Below are 21,057 nucleotides of genomic sequence, written 5' to 3' on the forward strand. Positions count from 1 at the left end.
GTTCAAGTAGAAACGCCCAATATTACATATGTATTCAGAAAAACATGCAGAATGGACACCGTGTTAAATATCACATTTGAAAGACGCCTTCATCACTGCACATCATCAGTACATCAGCTGGGACTTTATTTTTTTGCATTTTTTTTGGTGTGAAGTTTGTTTGTGATTTTACACATGTAGACCTTCAGTGAATCAGACAATTAGTCTGAACAATAGATTTAAAGTCTAAAATCGGAGTTATTTCATTACCACATATTAGAACAGCTGGAGGTGACCTGAAGCTGAAGGAGTAACTTTATTTCACATGTTAATATTATCCAGACCACTTATCTGACGGGTTTTGTGTCTGTATCCAGTCACAGGTGGTGGAACAGCAGAGGGATGCTGACGCAGGTTGTGCTTCAGGTTGTTTATTACAAATGATGACAAACAATATCAAGATATTCTATTACTGTACAGAGACATCTGTCTTTATTACATTAACTAGAGAACAACACGCACCGCTGCTTAGATACAGAGCTATGACTGAACTGTCCTTGATAGCACTCCACAACAGTCCACAATAAATAGAAATAAATTACCTTCCTCAAGTGTCGGTGACACCGATTTTTAGGCTCTTTTTTTTTCACTGAAAGAAAAAAGCAGCTTTAAATGCAGGCCTTGAACTCAATCAGCCATTTGTAGTTTCTCTTTTTATATTTGTAGTAAGTGTGTTTGTTTATTCCTGTTTAATTGGGGAATACATTTTCCTTCCTGTGGTCAGAAGTTTAGTATTCCTTCAGTAAGCTGCCTGAGATGTTCGTACGTCATTGTTTAACGAGTACACCTCTTTTTAGCTTGTTTTTTTTCCACCTCTCTATTTGCATAAACAGTTCTCCACCATCGGACTGGAAAACACCACTTTTCAATCTTGTTCTGTCTGTTTCTTCACGGTGTAGCATCGACTACATATTCAACATATTTACATGCGAGTTCCTTCCTTCACTCTGCATCCTGCGAGCACAGACATTTCTGTCTGGCCTCCGTGTCCTCGAAGGTCACCTTCTTGCTCCTCCTGGGGTCGATCCAGGAGTTATGAATGACCACGTTGTTTGGAGTCGGGTCGGCTTCGACCACAGACACCACGCGCTTCTTCATCTTGCTCTTCAGAACCTTCTGGAACTTCTGCCGCGTGAAGGCGTAGAGGAGCGGGTGAAAGATGGTGGTCCCGTAGGCCATCACCAGGAAGCCCAGGCGGAGGCGGACAGTCAAATCACTGGGTCCGGTGCTGAGGATGATGGTGTTCAACACCGTTATGGGAGTCCAGCAAAGCAGGAACGTGGAGATGATGAGGAGAGACATCCTGAAGACTCGTTTCTGCCTCTCCCGTCTCTCCCGGTGGCGCTTCACCGCTCGCCTCAGCGCGATAATGACGGACACCGACGCCCGCATGCCCAGAGGAGCGCTCCCCCCCGACCGGACCCCCGTGCTGCTCTGTGAGGCGTCCGTCGACTCCGGTTGTGTCGCGGTGCTCAGGGAGATCGTGTTTTTGCTCTTCTGTTTCTTTTTCGGTAAGTTGTGCTGAAAGCGTGTTCCAATGCGAATGTTCAGCGCCTGGAGGATCTTGTAGTAAGTCACCAGCATCACCACAGCCGTGAAGAAGAATATAGGAATCTGTGCGAGCAGGTGATAGTACAAACCCAACTCTGTGTAGTACTCGTTAGTGTGAGCCACCGTCACCACTGAAGTCTGGTTCACCAGATCAGAACCGGAGCTGATGAAGAAACCCACTTCCATGAACGGAACCAGGAAACTGAAAAAGGATAAAGCCCAGATGGATCCCAGCAGAGCCACGGCTCGGCCCATCGTCAGCACGCGGTTCGCCGGCCGCACCGAGATATCGTAGCGGTCCACGGTGATGGCCAGGACGTTGGCAGCGGTGGCCACGCTGGCAAAGGAGACGCAGGCCTCGTGGAAACAGCAGATCATGGCTGTGTCGGCCTCCAGCGGGAGCAGAACCGCCACGGCCGTCAGCGGGATGCAGCACACACACACCTGGAAACACACAGAAGTTCAGGTCGCGGCCCAAACACGTCATGTTTATCTCCAGTAGTCTGACGAAAACAATCTGGTTTGGAATTATTGACGATGTAATTGGCTAAAACAACATGTAAACCAAAAGGTTCATTGTGGCTTCAATTTACTGCGTGAATACAGTCGGGGATGAATTTTTTTGGTAACCTTCAACAAAAACAGAAAACCCACTATTTCCTCTGAAATAACTGGAAACTGACAAAAGTAATCAGCATCCATAATTTTTTTTTATTCCATATTTAATTAAAAAAAATCAGGCTTTTGATTTAGATTTTTGATTCAACAGAATATTTTAAACTAAAACAAATTAAAATGGCAAAGTTGATGGAACCTTAATTTTATATTTTGTTGCTCAACCTTCAGTGGAAATCACTGCAAACAAGCAATTTCCATTTCTGTCGTCCTGTCAGCAGGTAGTTCGGTCCACTCTTCCAGAACAAACTGCTCCGGCGGTGGGAAAGTTCAATGTTTGAAAAAGCTACTTCAGAACAGTCCGATGTTTGGTTCTGATCCGTTCGTGCTGCTTTCAGCTGTGTGTTTTGGCTCCTGGTCCAGACGGAGCTTTGTAACACTGGGCAGCATGTTTGGCTGCAGAGTTCCTCGATAGTCTTCAGATTTCATTGAGCCACACAGATTCAAGGCTCCCTGTGTCAGACGCAGCAAACGGAACCTGAACCAGAACACAACCTCCTCCATGTTCCCCAGCAGGTATGGTGAGCTTTGCCTTGTTTCTTTGTGGACCGTGAGCGCCGTCCTTCTGTTGGGTCTGGGCTCCATGTTCCTCCTGCAGTCTGACTCCAGGCCCGCGGACCCTAAACTGGTTCCTAATACGAGCAGCTGCAGTCACAGGAACATGAAGCTCTTACAGCCTTTAACATGCTGCTCTATCGTTTCCTCGGCTCCACGTTCAGTGTGGTGACACCAAACAGCAGACTGACCACTTTTCTACATTTAAACAGGCTTAATGACTGATCAGAAGTTTTAAGACATGTGCTATTAATTAAAATATCTCTAGAACAAAATTATATTTATAATTTTTTAATCTGTCAAGGTTACTTCAGAATAATTTTTGTAGAAGAAGCCACATTTTTCTCTTCACTCTGTGTCACAAACTAAAAGGCTGCAGGTTGATGAGAAAAATGCTTTTCATTTCATCACTTTTTTAGGAGGAATAAAGCATTTTCTCAATGAACTCTTAAGAATACTGACAAATTTATCCATGGCTGTATACGACTCCGACCACCTTTAACAGGGAATTGTTTCCAGTTGTTGCATTGTACACCTCGGGATGATTTTGAAACTATTGGCGCAGCCTTTAACCAATCAGCATTGACCTCCATATGTGGTGTCAAAGGCTGACTTAATGTTCGCTGAATGGAACTTTTAGCCCGAGCCATCTGACACAGTGAATGTTTACTAGTGAGTGTCATGAGATGCCAGCAGTAACCAGCCACATTATGAAGTTTCTTTTTGTAAAAAGAGAAGTGCTGACTGAGGTCAGGACTCACCAATACATCCACCACGTGCAGGTTCATGGTGATGATATTGGAGACCGAACTGATGAGGTTTTGTTTCATGCAGTAGAGGACCAGCACAGTGAGGTTGGAGCTCAGGCCCAACACTATCTCCAACAGCAGGAAGCCTGTGAGAGAAACCTACCGACAGAGAACAGGGTGAGAATGATGCCATTTAGTGTGACGTAACATATTCAGTCTTTATAATCGATAGAGTCCTCAGTTTTTCCACATTGTTTTGGACTGAAAAGGTAATCTAAGATGTGAGGTGTCATCAAAAGGTTGCTGCTGTGCACGAATCGAGCGCAGCTCAGCGACGCACACAGAGCAGAGGGAAGCAACGACCTTCATGACTAATTATTCAGAGTGTCGTCTCTTGATCAACATCAGCAGCTGAGTTTCACACGTTAACGTGACCGCTGAACATTTGTTTATTTCACTGTGGACCTGAAACTTGTCAGAGCCCACATTATAGTTTTTTGTAATTTTTCGGGGAACAGAAAGAAGTTGCAGGGAACTCTTGAGTAGGTAGTGACAGTTGTGTTGCTGTTGGCGAACTGGACATGACAGTAGAGCTCTGTGTTGACAGTCTGACCCTGGTGGGTGAATTCACTGCCCTCCTGATCTGACGCGCCTTCTTTGGTCTCGGACAGTGACGCTCCGCCCCTCTTGAAAACAGGACCATCACTCAGAACACCTCATCTGGCTCCTCGCTTCATCGCCGTAGACTTTCTGAAGGGTTTCCAGGGTCTTTGTTGACAGTTTCCAGAGTTGGACACAGTTCCTGCTTCCTCCTGCTTCCTCCTGCTTCCTCCTGCTCCGTGTGCATCACTGTGCTGCGCTCGGTTCATTCGCCACAGGAAGCGTTTCAGCTCTCGTATGTGTTATGCGGCTGTAGTCATACCTGGAAGCTGATGGGGTAGATAGCCTCGGAGGAGGTCAAGTCGAGGTCATAGGGGTCAGCAGTGTCGAGCACCGTCATGTTGCTCATGGTGGCTGCAGAGATCAGCACTGGGGATGTGTGCATTATCCTGATGGGAGGAAGAGGCCTGGAGAGGGTTTTACACAAGAAAGGTCTTTGTTGAGAAGTGAACCATCATTGTATATTCAAATTCACCTATGTGACGGTATTGATGCTGCAGAATAAATGAATGCCTTTGTTTTTGGACTGTATACAGTAAAATAGAAGTGAAATGAAAGATGATATCATTATTGATATCATTCCACTTGTATAAATAAGACCTGCTTGCATGTCTTCCATTTTTATCTTGACCTGCAGCTTGTTTGTAAGTTTTAATTTGAATACCTTTGACCTGAATAGAATGACCTCATTATATCAATGTTTCAAAAGGGGACTTCTGGAGTTTAAATCAGACTCTTATGAGGTTGGGATATATGTAAAAGCACCAGCTTGTATGAAAACATTAAAGATGATTTATCAGGGATTTACACAAAAAGCTAAACGGCAATACGTCAAGTCAGGTGATCGTACTGCCAAACGGTGTTCTGAAGGGTCACTGCAAGAGTACTTACTAAGTTTAACTCAAGCCATAACTGCACAGGAGCCAAAAGTCAAGGCCTTTGTACGAGGGTGGATGAGAAAGCTCAGAGCCTGCTGTTGTAGCGCATGAATGGTGTGCTGCAGCCTGACGTGGACGGAGCAGAGAAGCTGTAACCTTTGCGAAGAAGTACTCCAAGTTCTGACGCTGAATTAAAATCACTACCAGAGTTACACATGCTTTTGTGAGGAGTGTTGTTTTTTTATGCACCTGACAGTGAAGCTCCGCCCCTCTTGGAAACGTGAACGTCACTCAGAACAGCTCTCCAGGCTCATCGCTTCATCGCCGTAGACTTCCTGAAGCATTTCAAGCGTCTCTGTTGACGATTTCCAGAGTTTGAAACAGGATTTGATGTCATGTACACGGAGAAATCACAGAAGCATGTCACTCGGGTGCTGATTTAGAAACGTGGACTGCTTACTAACGAGGTTACAGCTTCTCTGCTCCGTCTACGTCAGGGAGCTGCACAACTTTCTGATCCGCCCGCCAATTATTTACATAGTGACGATTTTGTTTCTTGAAATATGCAGTTGCATAAGAACAAAGTTCAGTAATAGATACTTGTACATGTGCTGCAGTTTTGTGCATGAAATGACAAAGAGGACGGCTCTTAAGATGGAAGTTGTCCGTCATGTTGCACACAGTATTGTTAAGTAAGGCAACACAACTTTCTTCACAGTTGAATCCAAAGTCTGGCACCGTTTTGATCGTACACACCATCAAATACAAGTTCTCTATTGTCTATGATAAAGAGCAGACACGCTCGGAGGGCTTCAACCAAAGAGCTGCTAGAAAGCATCACACAGCGTAGGAAACCCTCCTCCTGCACCTTTTAGGTGTCGACATTAGGAATCTGCGTCAAAGAAATGTAAATTCACTAAAATAGAGGATCTGACATCCATGCTGTGATTGGCCAGCTGTGAGAGGCAAACGGGGTTTGAACTTTCCCTCAAGCACTATTTCACTTGTACACATGCATGAGAAGTGAAATAGTGCTTTTTATACTGAAACCTGAAGCCAGACTTAAAGGGACTGTAGTTCATCATCCAAGGCATTTACTTCAGTCTTGGTTTTCTTGCTGAGTCTGAATAAACCAATGCCAAACATACTACAATCTCTAGTTTCTGGACTTTTGTTCCTTGTGGTTTGGACGAAAAGAAGTGTGATAAGTCAGGATTAAACTCACCACTCCCTCCCAGCCGTGTCCTCTCCAGCTCAGCAGCAATCCAAGTAGCCAAGAGGAACCTGCTGGAGCACATCACACCATCCCATCATACTCTCACTGGGCAAAGTCAATCCTCAGTTCATCTGCTTGGTTTGCAGCATGCTCGCTATGATCAGAACAAATTTAATAGACAAAGAGAAGTCGTCTTAGAGCTTTAGCTTCGGGGAAGCACTTGGGTGAAGGGAAAAGTGTCTGTGACACACGGAGAGCCCCCCCCCCACACACACACACACCCACCCACCCACCCACCCCTCATCGGGGGACATGTGGTCTATAACATCAGTGCGGTGCACTAAGATCAATGCTGTCTTTCATGCAGAGCTCTGTCTTGTCATTGTCTGCTGTGCTTGAGCTGTCGCCTCCAGTGTCATCCCCGCCTGAAAGTGATGCCAGAGCCAGAACAATCCTCCTCTCTCTCTCTCCACTGTCCCACTTTGACCAGGTACTGGACGTCTTCCACACTTTTATCTCTCCTGAGAGGCTGAAGGTCCCGATATGAAGCAGCTCACGTCACACCACGTCAGGTTGTGATTTCATATTCCAGAGAGCAGTGAAGGAGTAGAGTGCAAAATGGAGGGAAGGTTTCCAGAGAAAGACAAAAGAAAAGTGTGTGTGGTGGTTCCTCTGGACTCGACCCACTTCAAATCCGTGTGCTCCAGCGGGAGGCGGAGCTACACCAAAGGTCAGAGGCCCAGATGTAGGTCATGTAGAGTCGGCCGGCCTTCACAGATGGGAGGAGAGGAATTGATCGAAGCAGAGGATGGTGTCATGTTCCTCTGTTGTCATCGTCCTCTTCCCCGGCGTGCTTCCTCCATCACTCTCCATGTTTGATCCTGCAGAGGGAAACAAGGGAAGATTTCAGTTAGATAAAAGGAAAAGAAGGAACTGGGTCACCTTGACATGGACTTGTATGTTGCATCACAAGGCCACCATCTAATTTCACCTCATTTATCATCCCCTGACACATCGCTGCTCTCTCTGTGCTAATTGGACGCCTGTCTCCGAGTGTTTGCGCTCTTCTTGGTGTTTGTTTAATCCGTTTTTGATGCCTTGCGTTTTATCTTTGATGCTTTTCGTCATGTGTTGTTCAGTAAACGAGCCCTGAGAACTGTGAACAGGTTCTGTTTGAGATAACTCAGACGGCGGCGTCACATCAGCGAGTTTCAATGTGTCTCAGTAAGCCTCTTACTGTCTCCAATCAATCAAACTTTATTTATAGTTTGGTGCAGCTCAAAGTGTTTAACGGATGATTGATGGGCCAACAATAAGACAAAATAATAATAATCTAGAACAATTTAAAATTCCATTAAAAAAAATAAATTAAAAAAGAAAAAGACAATTTAAAAAGACAATTTGAGACCAATACACAAAAGAGGACAGTGATGATTAAAAGCTAAAATAACAAGTTGGAAAATAGAGTGAAAGTTTGATTTTTATTTAGATAGTGTTCTTGTATACTTAGACAACATTTACCATTTGAGAGCTTCATTAAAATGAAAAAAAGGTTTTACAGAAAATTCTGTGTATATCTCAAAATAGTTAGAAAAAAAAAAGTGTTGTTTTTGTGTTGGTACACAAAAGACATGAATTCATTCATGTTCATACGTATGATTGAAGTAACTCTAAGAAATGGCACGCACATCTGTATTCATCTGTATGTTCGAGTTCTTTAGATTAGCAGTTTAATAGTCTGGACAGGTGCATACTTACATAAACGAGGTCCGTTCCAGTGTCTTCAGTTTATTTTTCCACATACAGGCTTAAACATCAGTTCATTTGTACATCCTTCAGAGCTTCCATCCAACATCCAGGAAACAGTCCACTCCATCTTTTATTATCACGGAGTTGTACGTTGTACATTTCTGTCCACTCTTTCCCACCAGGTAACCCAGCAACGGACTTCTGTCTTGTCCCGGTCACATGGCTCCTCCCTGCACATGTGCGCTGGTTACATGGGCTGACCCTAATCCTGAGCAACCAAAATATAACCACCAATCACCTTCTAAAACTCACTCTGCCAAATGTAGGAAATGTAATCACTCATCTTCTTTTTACGGCTGAATCGACCACTTCTTTTGCTGTACGGACTGATTTGGCTCTTACGGTGGATGAAACACGATGACGAGGGATGTTTGAGTGGAATCGATACGAGCTGAATTCAGCAGTTTTTTTTAGGTTGCAGATGAGGCTGACAAAGATAAAAAACAAGTTTCCATTTAAATCCTCCCCAACATGAGATAACCCTGATGATGCGCTGTGACCTGTTATAGACGTTCCTGCATGGGTTATATTCTGATAACTGTACTGCGTGTTGTGGAATATATATATACCTCATTGTACCTCATTACTCCTTCTCTAACTTGGAATAAATTGTACCTTGTAATTGACCCGTATGAAAAGACTTTAAAAGCTGCAATTAAAACTGGTAGAAATGCTGAGATGAAGCAGATTGCAGGTTGTTTTATTTTCTAAGTCCGGTAATAATAGACCAAAATGGTTCCAAGTCTGAGGATGTGAGCTGCTTCCAAGGAGGGAGAGATTGTTAAAATGGGCCATCCCACGAGGGCTTATATGACACATGATATAAATAAGTTGGTACCTTATATGATGGAAGAGATGACGACGCCCAGGTGCATCGCCTGCAGCTGAAACGTGGCGCTGCAGTGTGGGACATGTTGAACGTGGTGGGCTCACCTTCACTTCAACCTCCTGAAACTCCGAGCCGAACCCAACGAGCTGCTGGAACACCTCCTGCTGTCAACACGCCTACCGGGCGCTGGCAGCAGGCCCGCCAGCCTTCGTATGAACTATATCTCCCACAGGAGGCCAGTGAGGTTTCAGATCAGTATTTAGGTAACCCTTCACTCATTACATTTATGAAGTAAATAATGTTAAATATTCATTTAATGCAGCTGTTAAAATGTCCACTTCTGTTCTTCAGTATTTTCAGTCCTTTTCTAGGCGAATCATTTAATCAGGTGAATTTAAAGATGGATTGTTGTTTGTAAAGGAAAATATTCTCACATCCTTGATCAACTTCCTCTCAACAGGTTCTTATGTTGAGTTCATTCCCATCATCTGTCTTTATAATCTTCTTTTTAACTGCACCAAGTTGCTCCTGTCTTTAATCTTCGAGGCTTCATACACTCGCTGTGATTGTCATCCTTTCTTTTATTTGTATTTTCTGTCTCGTGACTCATCTGTCCTCTGGGTGACCTCACTGAGGACAGATCCAAACCATGTCGGAGGAGTTTTGTGTGGTACGAGCCGGTCTCTTCAGGAGGCAGCGCGCTCGGCTGCGTCTCATCTTTTTAGTTTGTGCTCCTTGCTGTTTGACAGCCTCTCATTTAGTGGAATTATTCCCAACTCAAAATAATCGCTGCTTGAAAATCGTGACTGAAGAGCTCAGCAACATGTCAGCATGCTGTGTGTGTTTATCTGGAGCTGAACGTGTTGGTTTCACGTCGCCCTGCTATCTGCACACCACAACACTGGTAGTATGGATACGTGGTGCCGTGCATGAGTTTACCTTTAGACAGAGAGCACTCCTCAGAGATCCTCGGGTCCTTTCTCCCGGCGTAATCTCAATCCCCCAAAGCAACGCGGTGCCCACAGGTGGCAGGACTGAGCGGCTGAGATTTAGCGTTGTAGTCCATCACTGAAGGATCTTCTGCCTCCGATGAGAGATGTGAGCGGTAGAAGGCGTGCAGCCTCAGGTCCTGACGGCTCTGCCTCTCCTCTCCTCTCTCTGTTCTGTCCTCCGTCTGTCGCCGTCCTGCTTCCTGCCTCTCTCTGCCTCCAGTAGCCCTTCCTACTCATCCACTGCTCCCTCCCCCTCAAACTGTCTTCTCTCCGTTTTCATTTTACACCTCTGCGTCTCACTAATTGGACTCACAAAGCAGACTTAACACTCATTTCTTGTTCCTCTTTTTCCCTACTTTGGTATCTTTCTCTTTGTTTCGTGCTGCCTGTAGTAAGTGGAGGAAATTCAGTGTCCAGCATGTAGAGACAGAACAGATCTTTTCTGTCCTTGAGTCCTCGTTTCTTTCCCTTTGTCTCTCAGCCGTCTCCACGTAAGTTTGCTTGCCGTCATTTAAGTGCCCAGGTAGGAGACGGTGGCCATGACGATGCTAACAGCAGCATCCTTCCTGTCAGGACTTTGGCCACTCCTCCACTGTTTGTGTTTGCACAGCACCTGATGGATGGTTTGTGCTTAATTGTCCCGATCTGGCTACCGTCGGAGCAGTTGCAGCGCTGCTCCTACTGCCTGCCGAGCAGATCTGCGACGTAGCTTGTGAGTGCACTAATGAGGGCTACTTGGCATCGGCATGGCAACAACAGGCACCGCGAGACAAAGCGAAGCCAGACCGACAGATCAGAATTCAAATCAGGGTCCGTCTGTTGTTCTTCTGCAGTGACAAAACCTGATTCTTCTCCTCAGATGTGTTTATTGTGCTGGAGCTCTTCACCTCTCGCTCTTCACATCTCACTCTTCACATCTTGCTCTTCACATCTCACTCTTCACATCTCGCTCTTCACATCTCGCTCTTCACATCTCCCTCTTCACATCTCGCTCTTCACCTCTCACTCTTCACCTCTCCCTCTTCACATCTCGCTCTTCACATCTCCCTCTTCACATCTCGCTCTTCACCTCTCACTCTTCACCTCTCCCTCTTCACATCTCGCTCTTCACATCTCACTCTTCACCTCTCCCTCTTCACATCTCGCTCTTCACATCTCGCTCTTCACATCTCGCTCTTCACATCTCGCTCTTCATCTCTCGCTCTTCACCTCACTCTTCACCTTTTGCTCTTCACCTTTCACTCTTCATCTCTCGCTCTTCATCTCACTTTTCACCTCTCGCTCTTCATCTCACTCGTCACCTCTCGCTCTTCATCTCACGCTTCACGTCACTCTTTATCTCTCACTCTTCACCTCTCACTCTTCACCTCACTCTTCATCTCTTGCTCTTCATGTCACTCTTCACCTTTTGCTCTTCACCTTTCACTTTTCACCTCTCACTCTTCATCTCACTCTTCACCTCTCGCTCTTCACCTTTCACTCTTCATCTCTCGCTCTTCATCTCACTCTTCAACTCTCGCTCTTCATCTCTCGCTCTTCATCTCACTCTTCAACTCTCGCTCTTCACTACTCGCTCTTCATCTCACTCTTCAACTCTCGCTCTTCAGCTCTCACTCTTCACCTCTCACTCTTCATCGCTCACTCTTCATCCTTCACTCTTCAACTCTCGCTCTTCAGCTCTCACTCTTCACCTCTCACTCTTCATCGCTCACTCTTCATCCTTCACTCTTCAACTCTCGCTCTTCAGCTCTCACTCTTCATCTTTCACTCTTCAGCTCTCGCTCTTCACCTCTCACTCTTCACCTCTCGCTCTTCATCTCACTCGTCACCTCTCGCTCTTCATCTCACTCTTCACCTCTCGCTCTTCATCTCACTTTTCATCTCTCGCTCTTCACCTCACTCTTCATCTCTCGCTCTTCATCTCACGCTTCACGTCACTCTTTATCTCTCACTCTTCACCTCACTCTTCATCTCTCGCTCTTCACGTCACTCTTCACCTTTTGCTCTTCACCTTTCACTCTTCATCTCTCGCTCTTCATCTCACTTTTCACCTCTCACTCTTCATCTCACTCTTCACCTCACTCTTAATCTCTCGCTCTTCATCTCACTCTTCACCTCTCGCTCTTCACCTTTCACTCTTCATCTCTCGCTCTTCATCTCACTCTTCACTACTCGCTCTTCATCTCGCTCTTCAGCTCTCACTCTTCATCGCTCACTCTTCATCTTTCACTCTTCAGCTCTCGCTCTTCACCTCTCACTCTTCACCTCTCGCTCTTCATCTCACTCGTCACCTCTCGCTCTTCATCTCACTCTTCACCTCTCGCTCTTCATCTCACTTTTCGCCTCTCGCTCTTCATCTCACTCTTCACCTCTTGCTCTTCACCTCACTCTTCACCTCTCACTCTTTACATCTCTCTCTTCACCTCTCACTCTTTTCATCTCTCTCTCTTCACCTCTCACTCTTCAACTCTCACTCTTCACATCTCGCTCTTCACCTCTCACTCTTCACCTCTCACTCTTCACATCTCGCTCTTCACCTCTCGCTCTTCACATCTCACTCTTCACCTCTCGCTCTTCACATCTCACTCTTCACATCTCGCTCTTCACCTCTCACTCTTCACCTCTCGCTCTTCATCGCTCACTCTTCATCTTTCACTCTTCAGCTCTCGCTCTTCACCTCTCAATCTTCACCTCTCGCTCTTCATCTCACTTTTCATCTCTCGCTCTTCATCTCACTTTTCATCTCTCGCTCTTCATCTCACTTTTCACCTCTCGCTCTTCATCTCACTCTTCACCTCTTGCGCTTCACCTCTCACTCTTCACCTCACTCTTCACCTCTCACTCGTCATCTCTCGCTCTTCATGTCACTCTTCACCTTTTGCTCTTCACCTTTCACTCTTCACCTCTCGCTCTTCATCTCACGCTTCACATCACTCTTTATCTCTCACTCTTCACCTCTCACTCCTCACCTCTTGCTCTTAATCTCACTCTTCATCTCACTCTTCACCTTTCGCTCTTCAGCTCTCACTCTTCACCTCTCACTTTTCATCGCTCAGTCTTCATCTTTCACTCTTCAGCTCTCGCTCTTCACCTCTCACTCTTCATCTCACTCGTCACCTCTCGCTCTTCATCTCACTCTTCACCTCTCGCTCTTCATCTCACTTTTCATCTCTCGCTCTTCATCTCACTCTTCACCTCTCACTATTCACAACTCTCTCTCTTCACCTCTCACTCTTCACATCTCGCTCTTCACCTCTCACTCCTCACCTCTTGCTCTTAATCTCACTCTTCATCTCACTCTTCACCTCCTGTCACTCTTCACCTCTCGCTCTTCAGCTCTCACTCTTTAGCTCTCACTCTTCATCTTTCACTCTTCACCTCTCACTCTTAATCTCTAGCTCTTCATCTCACTTTTCACCTCTCGCTCTTCATCTCACTCTTCATCTCACTCTTCACCTCCTGTCACTCTTCACCTCTCACTCTTAATCTCTCGCTCTTCACCTTTCACTCTTCATCTCTCGCTCTTCATCTCACTTTTTACCTCTCGCTCTTCATCTCACGCTTCACGTCACTCTTCACCTCTCGCTCTTCACCTTTCACTCTTCATCTCTCGCTCTTCATCTCACTTTTCACCTCTCGCTCTTCATCTCACTCTTCACCTCTCACTCTTCAACTCTCACTCTTCACCTCTCGCTCTTCACCTCTCACTCTTCACCTCATTCTTCACCTCTCACTCGTCATCTCTCGCTCTTCATGTCACTCTTCACCTTTTGCTCTTCACCTTTCACTCGTCACCTCTCGCTCTTCATCTCACTCTTCACCTCTCGCTCTTCATCTCACTTTTCATCTCTCGCTCTTCATCTCACTTTTCACCTCTCGCTCTTCATCTCACTCTTCACCTCTCACTATTCACAACTCTCTCTCTTCACCTCTCACTCTTCACATCTCGCTCTTCACCTCTCACTCCTCACCTCTTGCTCTTAATCTCACTCTTCATCTCACTCTTCACCTCCTGTCACTCTTCACCTCTCGCTCTTCAGCTCTCACTCTTTAGCTCTCACTCTTCATCTTTCACTCTTCACCTCTCACTCTTAATCTCTAGCTCTTCATCTCACTTTTCACCTCTCGCTCTTCATCTCACTCTTCATCTCACACTTCACCTCCTGTCACTCTTCACCTCTCACTCTTAATCTCTCGCTCTTCATCTCACTCTTCACCTCTCGCTCTTCACCTTTCACTCTTCATCTCTCGCTCTTCATCTCACTTTTCACCTCTCGCTCTTCATCTCACGCTTCACGTCACTCTTCACCTCTCGCTCTTCACCTTTCACTCTTCATCTCTCGCTCTTCATCTCACTCTTCACCTCTCGCTCTTCACCTCTCGCTCTTCACATCTCGCTCTTTACCTCTCACTCTTCAACTCTCACTCTTCACCTCTCGCTCTTCACCTCTCACTCTTCACCTCACTCTTCACCTCTCACTCGTCATCTCTCGCTCTTCATGTCACTCTTCACCTCTCACTCTTCATCTCACTCGTCACCTCTCGCTCTTCATCTCACTCTTCACCTCTCGCTCTTCATCTCACTTTTCATCTCTCGCTCTTCATCTCACTTTTCACCTCTCGCTCTTCATCTCACTCTTCACCTCTCACTATTCACAACTCTCTCTCTTCACCTCTCACTCTTCACATCTCGCTCTTCACCTCTCACTCCTCACCTCTTGCTCTTAATCTCACTCTTCATCTCACTCTTCACCTCCTGTCACTCTTCACCTCTCGCTCTTCAGCTCTCACTCTTTAGCTTTCACTCTTCATCTTTCACTTTTCACCTCTCGCTCTTCATCTCACTCTTCATCTCACTCTTCACCTCCTGTCACTCTTCACCTCTCACTCTTAATCTCTCGCTCTTCATCTCACTCTTCACCTCTCGCTCTTCACCTTTCACTCTTCATCTCTCGCCCTTCATCTCACTTTTCACCTCTCGCTCTTCATCTCACGCTTCACGTCACTCTTCACCTCTCGCTCTTCACCTTTCACTCTTCATCTCTCGCTCTTCATCTCACTTTTCACCTCTCGCTCTTCATCTCACTCTTCACCTCTCACTCTTCACCTCTCGCTCTTCACCTCTCGCTCTTCACATCTCGCTCTTTACCTCTCACTCGTCATCTCTCGCTCTTCATGTCACTCTTCACCTTTTGCTCTTCACCTTTCACTCTTCACCTCTCGCTCTTCATCTCACTTTTCATCTCTCGCTCTTCATCTCACTTTTCACCTCTCGCTCTTCATCTCACTCTTCACCTCTCACTCTTCACCTCACTCTTCACCTCTCACTATTCACAACTCTCTCTCTTCACCTCTCACTCTTCACATCTCGCTCTTCACCTCTCACTCCTCACCTCTTGCTCTTAATCTCACTCTTCATCTCACTCTTCACCTCCTGTCACTCTTCACCTCTCGCTCTTCAGCTCTCACTCTTCAGCTCTCACTCTTCATCGCTCACCCTTCATCTTTCACTCTTCAGCTCTCGCTCTTCACCTCTCACTCTTAATCTCTAGCTCTTCATCTCACTTTTCACCTCTCGCTCTTCATCTCACTCTTCATCTCACTCTTCACCTCCTGTCACTCTTCACCTCTCACTCTTCAGCTCTCACTCTTCATCGCTCGCTCTTCACCTCTCACTCTTAATCTCTAGCTCTTCATCTCACTTTTCACCTCTCACTATTCACAACTCTCTCTCTTCACCTCTCACTCTTCACATCTCGCTCTTCACCTCTCACTCCTCACCTCTTGCTCTTAATCTCACTCTTCATCTCACTCTTCACCTCCTGTCACTCTTCACCTCTCGCTCTTCAGCTCTCACTCTTCATCTCACTCTTCACCTCCTGTCACTCTTCACCTCTCACTCTTCAGCTCTCACTCTTCATCGCTCGCTCTTCACCTCTCACTCTTAATCTCTAGCTCTTCATCTCACTTTTCACCTCTCGTTCTTCATCTCACTCTTCATCTCTCACTCTTCACCTCTCACTCTTAATCTCTCGCTCTTCATCTCACTCTTCACCTTTCACTCTTCACCTCTCACTCCTCACCTCTTGCTCTTAATCTCACTTTTCATCTCACTCTTCATCTCCTGTCACTCTTCACCTCACTCTTCAGCTCTCACTCTTCATCGCTCACTCTTCATCTTTCACTCTTCAGCTCTCGCTCTTCACCTCTCACTCTTCATCTGTTTATCTGAGGAGCGTAAGCAGAGACGAAGATCGACTGTTTTACTGACATGCGCATCTCAGCGGGAGGCCTGTTTTCTCCCAGATACAAGTCTTTAGTGAGAGATGGAAGGCAGGCAGACGGTGACAGAGACACAGATCCTAGAGGTCTGGCCAGGGAGAGGAAGAAAAGTCAATCGTGCGCACGAATTAATTAAAAGGTATTTAAGTTTATATATAGAGAGAGACAGCTCAGCACAGCAGGCTTCCTCCTCTCAGCATGAAGTTCACTGAACCTGCTTCAACTGTCAGCTGACCAACTATAAAGTCAACAGCATCCTTAAAGTTAGCATATTACCAACGATATAATCCACAAACTCTCAATATCATCGTTGTTTTCTTTTACTGACAATCATCCTCTACATTGTATTACAGCTGTTCTTAGTGAACAGAGTTGTTATTAGCCTTGTTGTTAGCATAGCCATCACAGCCAGTCTGACTAATTGATGACAGATATGGATATGATCGGTATAAAATGGCATGAGCAGTGGATTGTAAAAAACTATGGTCTAGTTTTCCTCAGTTCATACAGACACTATCATTTCATCATTTTGAAGATAGAAAATAGAGAAAAACCACCCCGACGTCTTTGTCAATAATATCAACGCCACGAGTAAACATTTTATGCTACAATAATAGCAATTGTTTACTCACTCATGTATTTATACATAGTATCATGTCTGTATCAGCCTTATGGTGACTCTAAATATGTCATTGATTAGTCAGACTGGCTGTGGTGACTACGCTAACAACGAGGCTAACAACAGGGCTAACAACAACTCTGTAATACAATGTAGAGGATGATTGTTAGTAAAAGAAAACAACGATGATATTGAGAGTTTGTGGATTATATCGTTGGTAATATGCTAACTTTAAGGATGCTGTTGACTTTATAGTTGGTCAGCTGACAGTTGAAGCAGGTTCAGTGAACTTCATGCTGGGAACGATTTATTATTTCGTGGGAACGATTTAGTATCTCGTGGGAATAATTTATTATTTCATGGAAACAATTTAAATTCTTGTGGGAATGATTTATTATTTCGTGGGAGCCATTTAGCATCTGGTGGCAACGATTTAATACAGTATCTGGTGGGAACGATGTTATTTTGTGGGAACAATTTATTATTTTGTGGGAGCCATTTTTATCTGGTGGGAACGATTTAGTATCTGGTGGGGGAAAAAAAATATTTTGTGGGAATGATTTATTATTTTGTGGGAACCATTTAGTATCTCGTGGGAACAATTTTAATTCTCGTGGGAACGATTTATTATTTTGTCGGAACGATTTAGTATCTCGTGCACATAACTTATTATATCGTGCACATGATTTAAAGTTTTGTCTCTCTATGGCCACTCCGGGGCTCCGTGAAAAGACAATTGCAGACTTTTTTTTCGGAGCAAACGTACATGATGTGAGAGAGGCAAACAGAAACAGACGGTTCAGAGACCAACGCAAAGCTACCATAAATGTTTAATGAATGGATTAATATTGCAACTTAATACTGAGGCTCCTGTTTCAGACGAGTGAAAGCAAGTGTGTGTGCTTAAGGGACAAATGCCACACCAGTGAATGTTGATGTCTTCATGATGCTTTGGAGGCGCAGATGGCTGCGAACTCAAGGTCAACAGAAAGATCATCTTCAGAGGGAGAGGCTCAACTCAGGAGAAAAAACTAACTTTAGAGAAAAAAACATGCTTTTGAAAACTAAATACATCTTTGACACAAGCAGAAGTAATTAAACCTTGCTCATGTTATATACTGCACGGTGTTACTGGGAGGTGTCAGGGATCACTTTGATTATCATTTGGTTTGGGGCAAAGTTTCAGTCATCAAAACTAAGATGCAGAGTGAGTATCTCAGCACAACACATATTTACTGCCACATACAGTAGAAAATGTTAAAATTTGGGAAATGGGGTTGTAATAAAATGTTCATCTGTCATTGTTGTTGCAAAATCGGAGAAGAAATTCTTGACAGAGTTCAGTGTGCTCTGTTGAGATGAGGCTGGAAACCACTGAAGATTCATTAAATACTAAGTCATTCATTTAAAGTGACGGGAGAACTTTGGTTTTGCTGATTTAACACGACAACAATCTGACTCACATCCGTGATTGTAGTTTTATCTCCTTCTAATATCCAGTTTGAAGCATACTGATGTGAGATTACAGACTATGTTTCCTTTGTGCCTCGAAGGAAACACGCGGTCACATAGTTTACACTACTTGTGATACACTGCGGCTGCCAGGTGCAGCCTCTGTGTTTCTTTATCCACGCTACGTCCAGGACGCTGTTTCAGGCATTCTTCTTCTTGAAGGCTGAAAACAAAACTTCCTGCAGAGGTGTCTGCTTTGTGTTACAGCACGGCTCCTTTTTAATCAACAGAATACTCGTCAGACAACGGGACTATTTTCAGAAGTTAAGCTTAAAGGAAAAGAAAACAGTTTTTTGTTCTTGACGGTGTTGTTTTGTAGACTTGACATTTTACAATCTTCACATTTTGAAAAATACATTAGCTTCATGAATACATTGAGGCTCAGCAAAAGAGTTCTCTTTCATTTCTCCTACATAAACAGATGAAATGCTTCGCTTTGACATTTTCCTGGTTCAGCATGTAAAATTCAGCAACAAAGAAGAGCACAGACACTGCAGATCAGGCTGCAGCAAAGATCTGAGCAGTTTCTGTACAGGGTTTTTGTTCCTTACCTCCCAAAATTAAGATATTGTCTCCATTGTAGTGAATGTAAATCCAGGCTAACCACAGCTGCCATAGTTCATGAAGAAGCTAGTCCTCTCCCTGCCACTTCTTCAAGAAGTCACGTTAAAACTAATTTTAACTGGCATTCAAACGTAACTACACCGTGTATTTACTATCATATCAGTAGTGGCCTTTTAAGGAGCTTCTGGTGAGGCGATCGAGGTTGAGTGTTGGCAGTCAGCCTTCAGGTTTGTTATCGCTGAAGAGTAAAGCAGTTACATCCCTGTCCTTGATGCTCATTCTGCCATCTCTGGAGAAGAAACCAAAAGATGATTCCACACAGTTTCTGAGAAGCCTCAGTGTGATGATGACCCAGTTAACATGACCTGTTTGTTGGTGTCCCCCTCTTTTTTCTTTGGTTAGCCTAATAGACTGGATATAAAAGAGTTTGTAGCTTCAGGTCTGTAAAATGGTTCTGATCCAGAAGTGTCTTCAGCTGCAATACCAGCGAGTGCCACTAGAGGTCGGCTCCAAAAAGCCTCCGGCTCCATAGACTCCCATTCAACTTCTCTCATCAAATCCAAAGTGAATAAAATGTGTCCATCAGTTATCTCGGTGTTGTTAGCTAAAGTCACTCCTTCTTATTAGTTTTCTGGAGGTCCATCTGAAAATAATCCCTCATTCATTAGAAAAGAAGATTCAACAAGACCTGTTTTTGGGGGCGTGTCTGTTTGATTGACAGGCCTGTGGTGCAGTCAGGTTACAGCTATCGGTGGGCGGGACGTAGTATCCTCAGGTTTCCAATCAGATCGGTCAGATCCACCGCTGGCTCCTCCCCCAGCTCGTCCAAATATGGTCACTTCCTGCTCCAAACCGCTCCGAACTAGTAAGATGGTGACGGACAGAATCTGAACTGGAGGCTTCATAATGTTCACAAACCAATGATGACATCACTGATGGTTGATGACATCACTGATGGTTACCGCTTACTAATAGGTCAGAAGGACAACACGCCCCCTGCTGGACCACAGAGGAAACTACCTCAGACACACTGATGCGTTCATGGACTGTAAGTTGTGAATTCAGACAGGTCATTAGAGTTAAAATATTTCATGTTTTTCTTTGCGTGAGCATGAATAAAAAGTGACCTTCTTTCTGCTGCATTGGTATTGTTGGAAAGGACATCTGAAAGTGGACACGTTCCAGTTTAGTTTTCTGACCCTGATCCAACCCACAGGATGTTGTTTTGTGTACAGAAGACAGACTTGGACTGCTGGACAGCTGTTTTTAACCTCTTTAATAAATTTCACTGCAGGTCTCTCTCACCTTCACCTCAGCCTCCTTAGTTTGGGCTGGATGGTAATCACTTCCTGGCTCTGATAAGTGCGAAGCAGCTCCCTCCCTGCTGCCTGCTCCCATCCACAACCCACTATGCTGATTACCTCCATCACCAAGGTGATGCGGGGGGGGGTCAACTCTGCTGCTAATTTTAAGCTCTGCAATGCCATGATAAATTCCGATGATGCACCACACAAGTTAATAAACGGGTGGTGGTGGTTATTGATGAAATCTGTCTTGTCCTCTGAAGAGCAAGCTGAATGAATTCCTCCTGTATAGAAACCAGGGCACATCTTGTCCCCTGGGAGAGACAGCATCATATCCAAAGGCCTGTGTCTGTGTTGTTCTGTCTGTGTCTGTGTCTGTCTGTCTGCCTACCTGCCTGCCTGTCTGTCTGTGTCTGTGTCTGCCTGTGTCTGTGTCTGTCTGTCTGTGTGTGTGTGTGTGTGTGTGTGTGTGTGTGTGTGTGTGTGTGTCTGTCTGTCTGTGTGTGTGTGTCTGTCTGTCTGTCTGTCTGTCTGTCTGTCTGTCTGTGTGTGTGTGTGTGTGTGTGTGTGTGTGTCTGTCTGTCTGTCTGTCTGTCTGTCTGTCTGTCTGTGTGTGTGTGTGTCTGTCTGTCTGTCTGTCTGTCTGTCTGTCTGTCTGTGTGTGTCTGTCTGTCTGTCTGTCTGTCTGTCTGTCTGTGTCTGAGGCTTAACACACACTGGCCCTGTGAGCACATTGTGACACAAGTCAGGGAAGACCAACATCTTCCTCTTCCTCTTCCTCTCCCTCACAAACACACATATCTAAACAAGCAGAGAGAAGCAG

The 21,057-nt window shown here is 45.0% G+C and overlaps 2 protein-coding genes across 6 annotated transcripts in view; one reads left to right on the forward strand and one right to left on the reverse strand.

Annotated features, from left to right (window-relative positions):
• cog5 (component of oligomeric golgi complex 5) overlaps positions 1 to 21,057 on the forward strand; it is an 88,137-nt gene that overhangs the window by 16,561 nt on the left and 50,519 nt on the right. The window lies entirely within an intron of this gene.
• On the reverse strand, positions 395 to 10,571 carry LOC138202406 (G-protein coupled receptor 22-like). 5 transcript variants are annotated; one of them, XM_069156347.1, is made up of 7 exons: positions 9,901 to 10,571; positions 6,621 to 7,204; positions 6,333 to 6,391; positions 5,357 to 5,462; positions 4,492 to 4,636; positions 3,582 to 3,728; positions 395 to 2,034 (listed from the first exon to the last, which is right to left on the reverse strand). In XM_069156347.1, the coding sequence occupies exons 5-7, from the start codon at positions 4,612 to 4,614 to the stop codon at positions 982 to 984; spliced, it is 1,323 nt and encodes a 440-aa protein (XP_069012448.1). In that variant the 5' UTR covers positions 4,615 to 4,636; positions 5,357 to 5,462; positions 6,333 to 6,391; positions 6,621 to 7,204; positions 9,901 to 10,571; the 3' UTR covers positions 395 to 981. The 5 variants fall into 5 exon arrangements, with proteins under 5 accessions (XP_069012448.1, XP_069012451.1, XP_069012447.1 ...); XM_069156350.1 differs by lacking the exons at positions 5,357 to 5,462; positions 9,901 to 10,571 and adding exons at positions 8,082 to 8,340; positions 8,475 to 9,891; XM_069156346.1 differs by lacking the exon at positions 5,357 to 5,462.

The sequence above is a fragment of the Embiotoca jacksoni genome, unplaced genomic scaffold, assembly GCF_022577435.1.
Source record: "Embiotoca jacksoni isolate LCO1_2020_lvr unplaced genomic scaffold, fEmbJac1.0.p SCAF_21, whole genome shotgun sequence".
NCBI classification, from domain to species: domain Eukaryota; kingdom Metazoa; phylum Chordata; class Actinopteri; family Embiotocidae; genus Embiotoca; species Embiotoca jacksoni.

Excerpts from the sequence above, each read along its gene's own strand:
- LOC138202406 (XM_069156346.1), bottom strand. The coding sequence starts at position 4,614 with ATGCACACATCCCCAGTGCTGATCTCTGCAGCCACCATGAGCAACATG. Across the intron at positions 3,729-4,491 it reads TCTACCCCATCAGCTTCCAG|GTTTCTCTCACAGGCTTCCT; the intron begins GTATGACTACAG and ends CTCTGTCGGTAG. Across the intron at positions 2,035-3,581 it reads TGCACGTGGTGGATGTATTG|GTGTGTGTGTGCTGCATCCC; the intron begins GTGAGTCCTGAC and ends GTGTGTTTCCAG.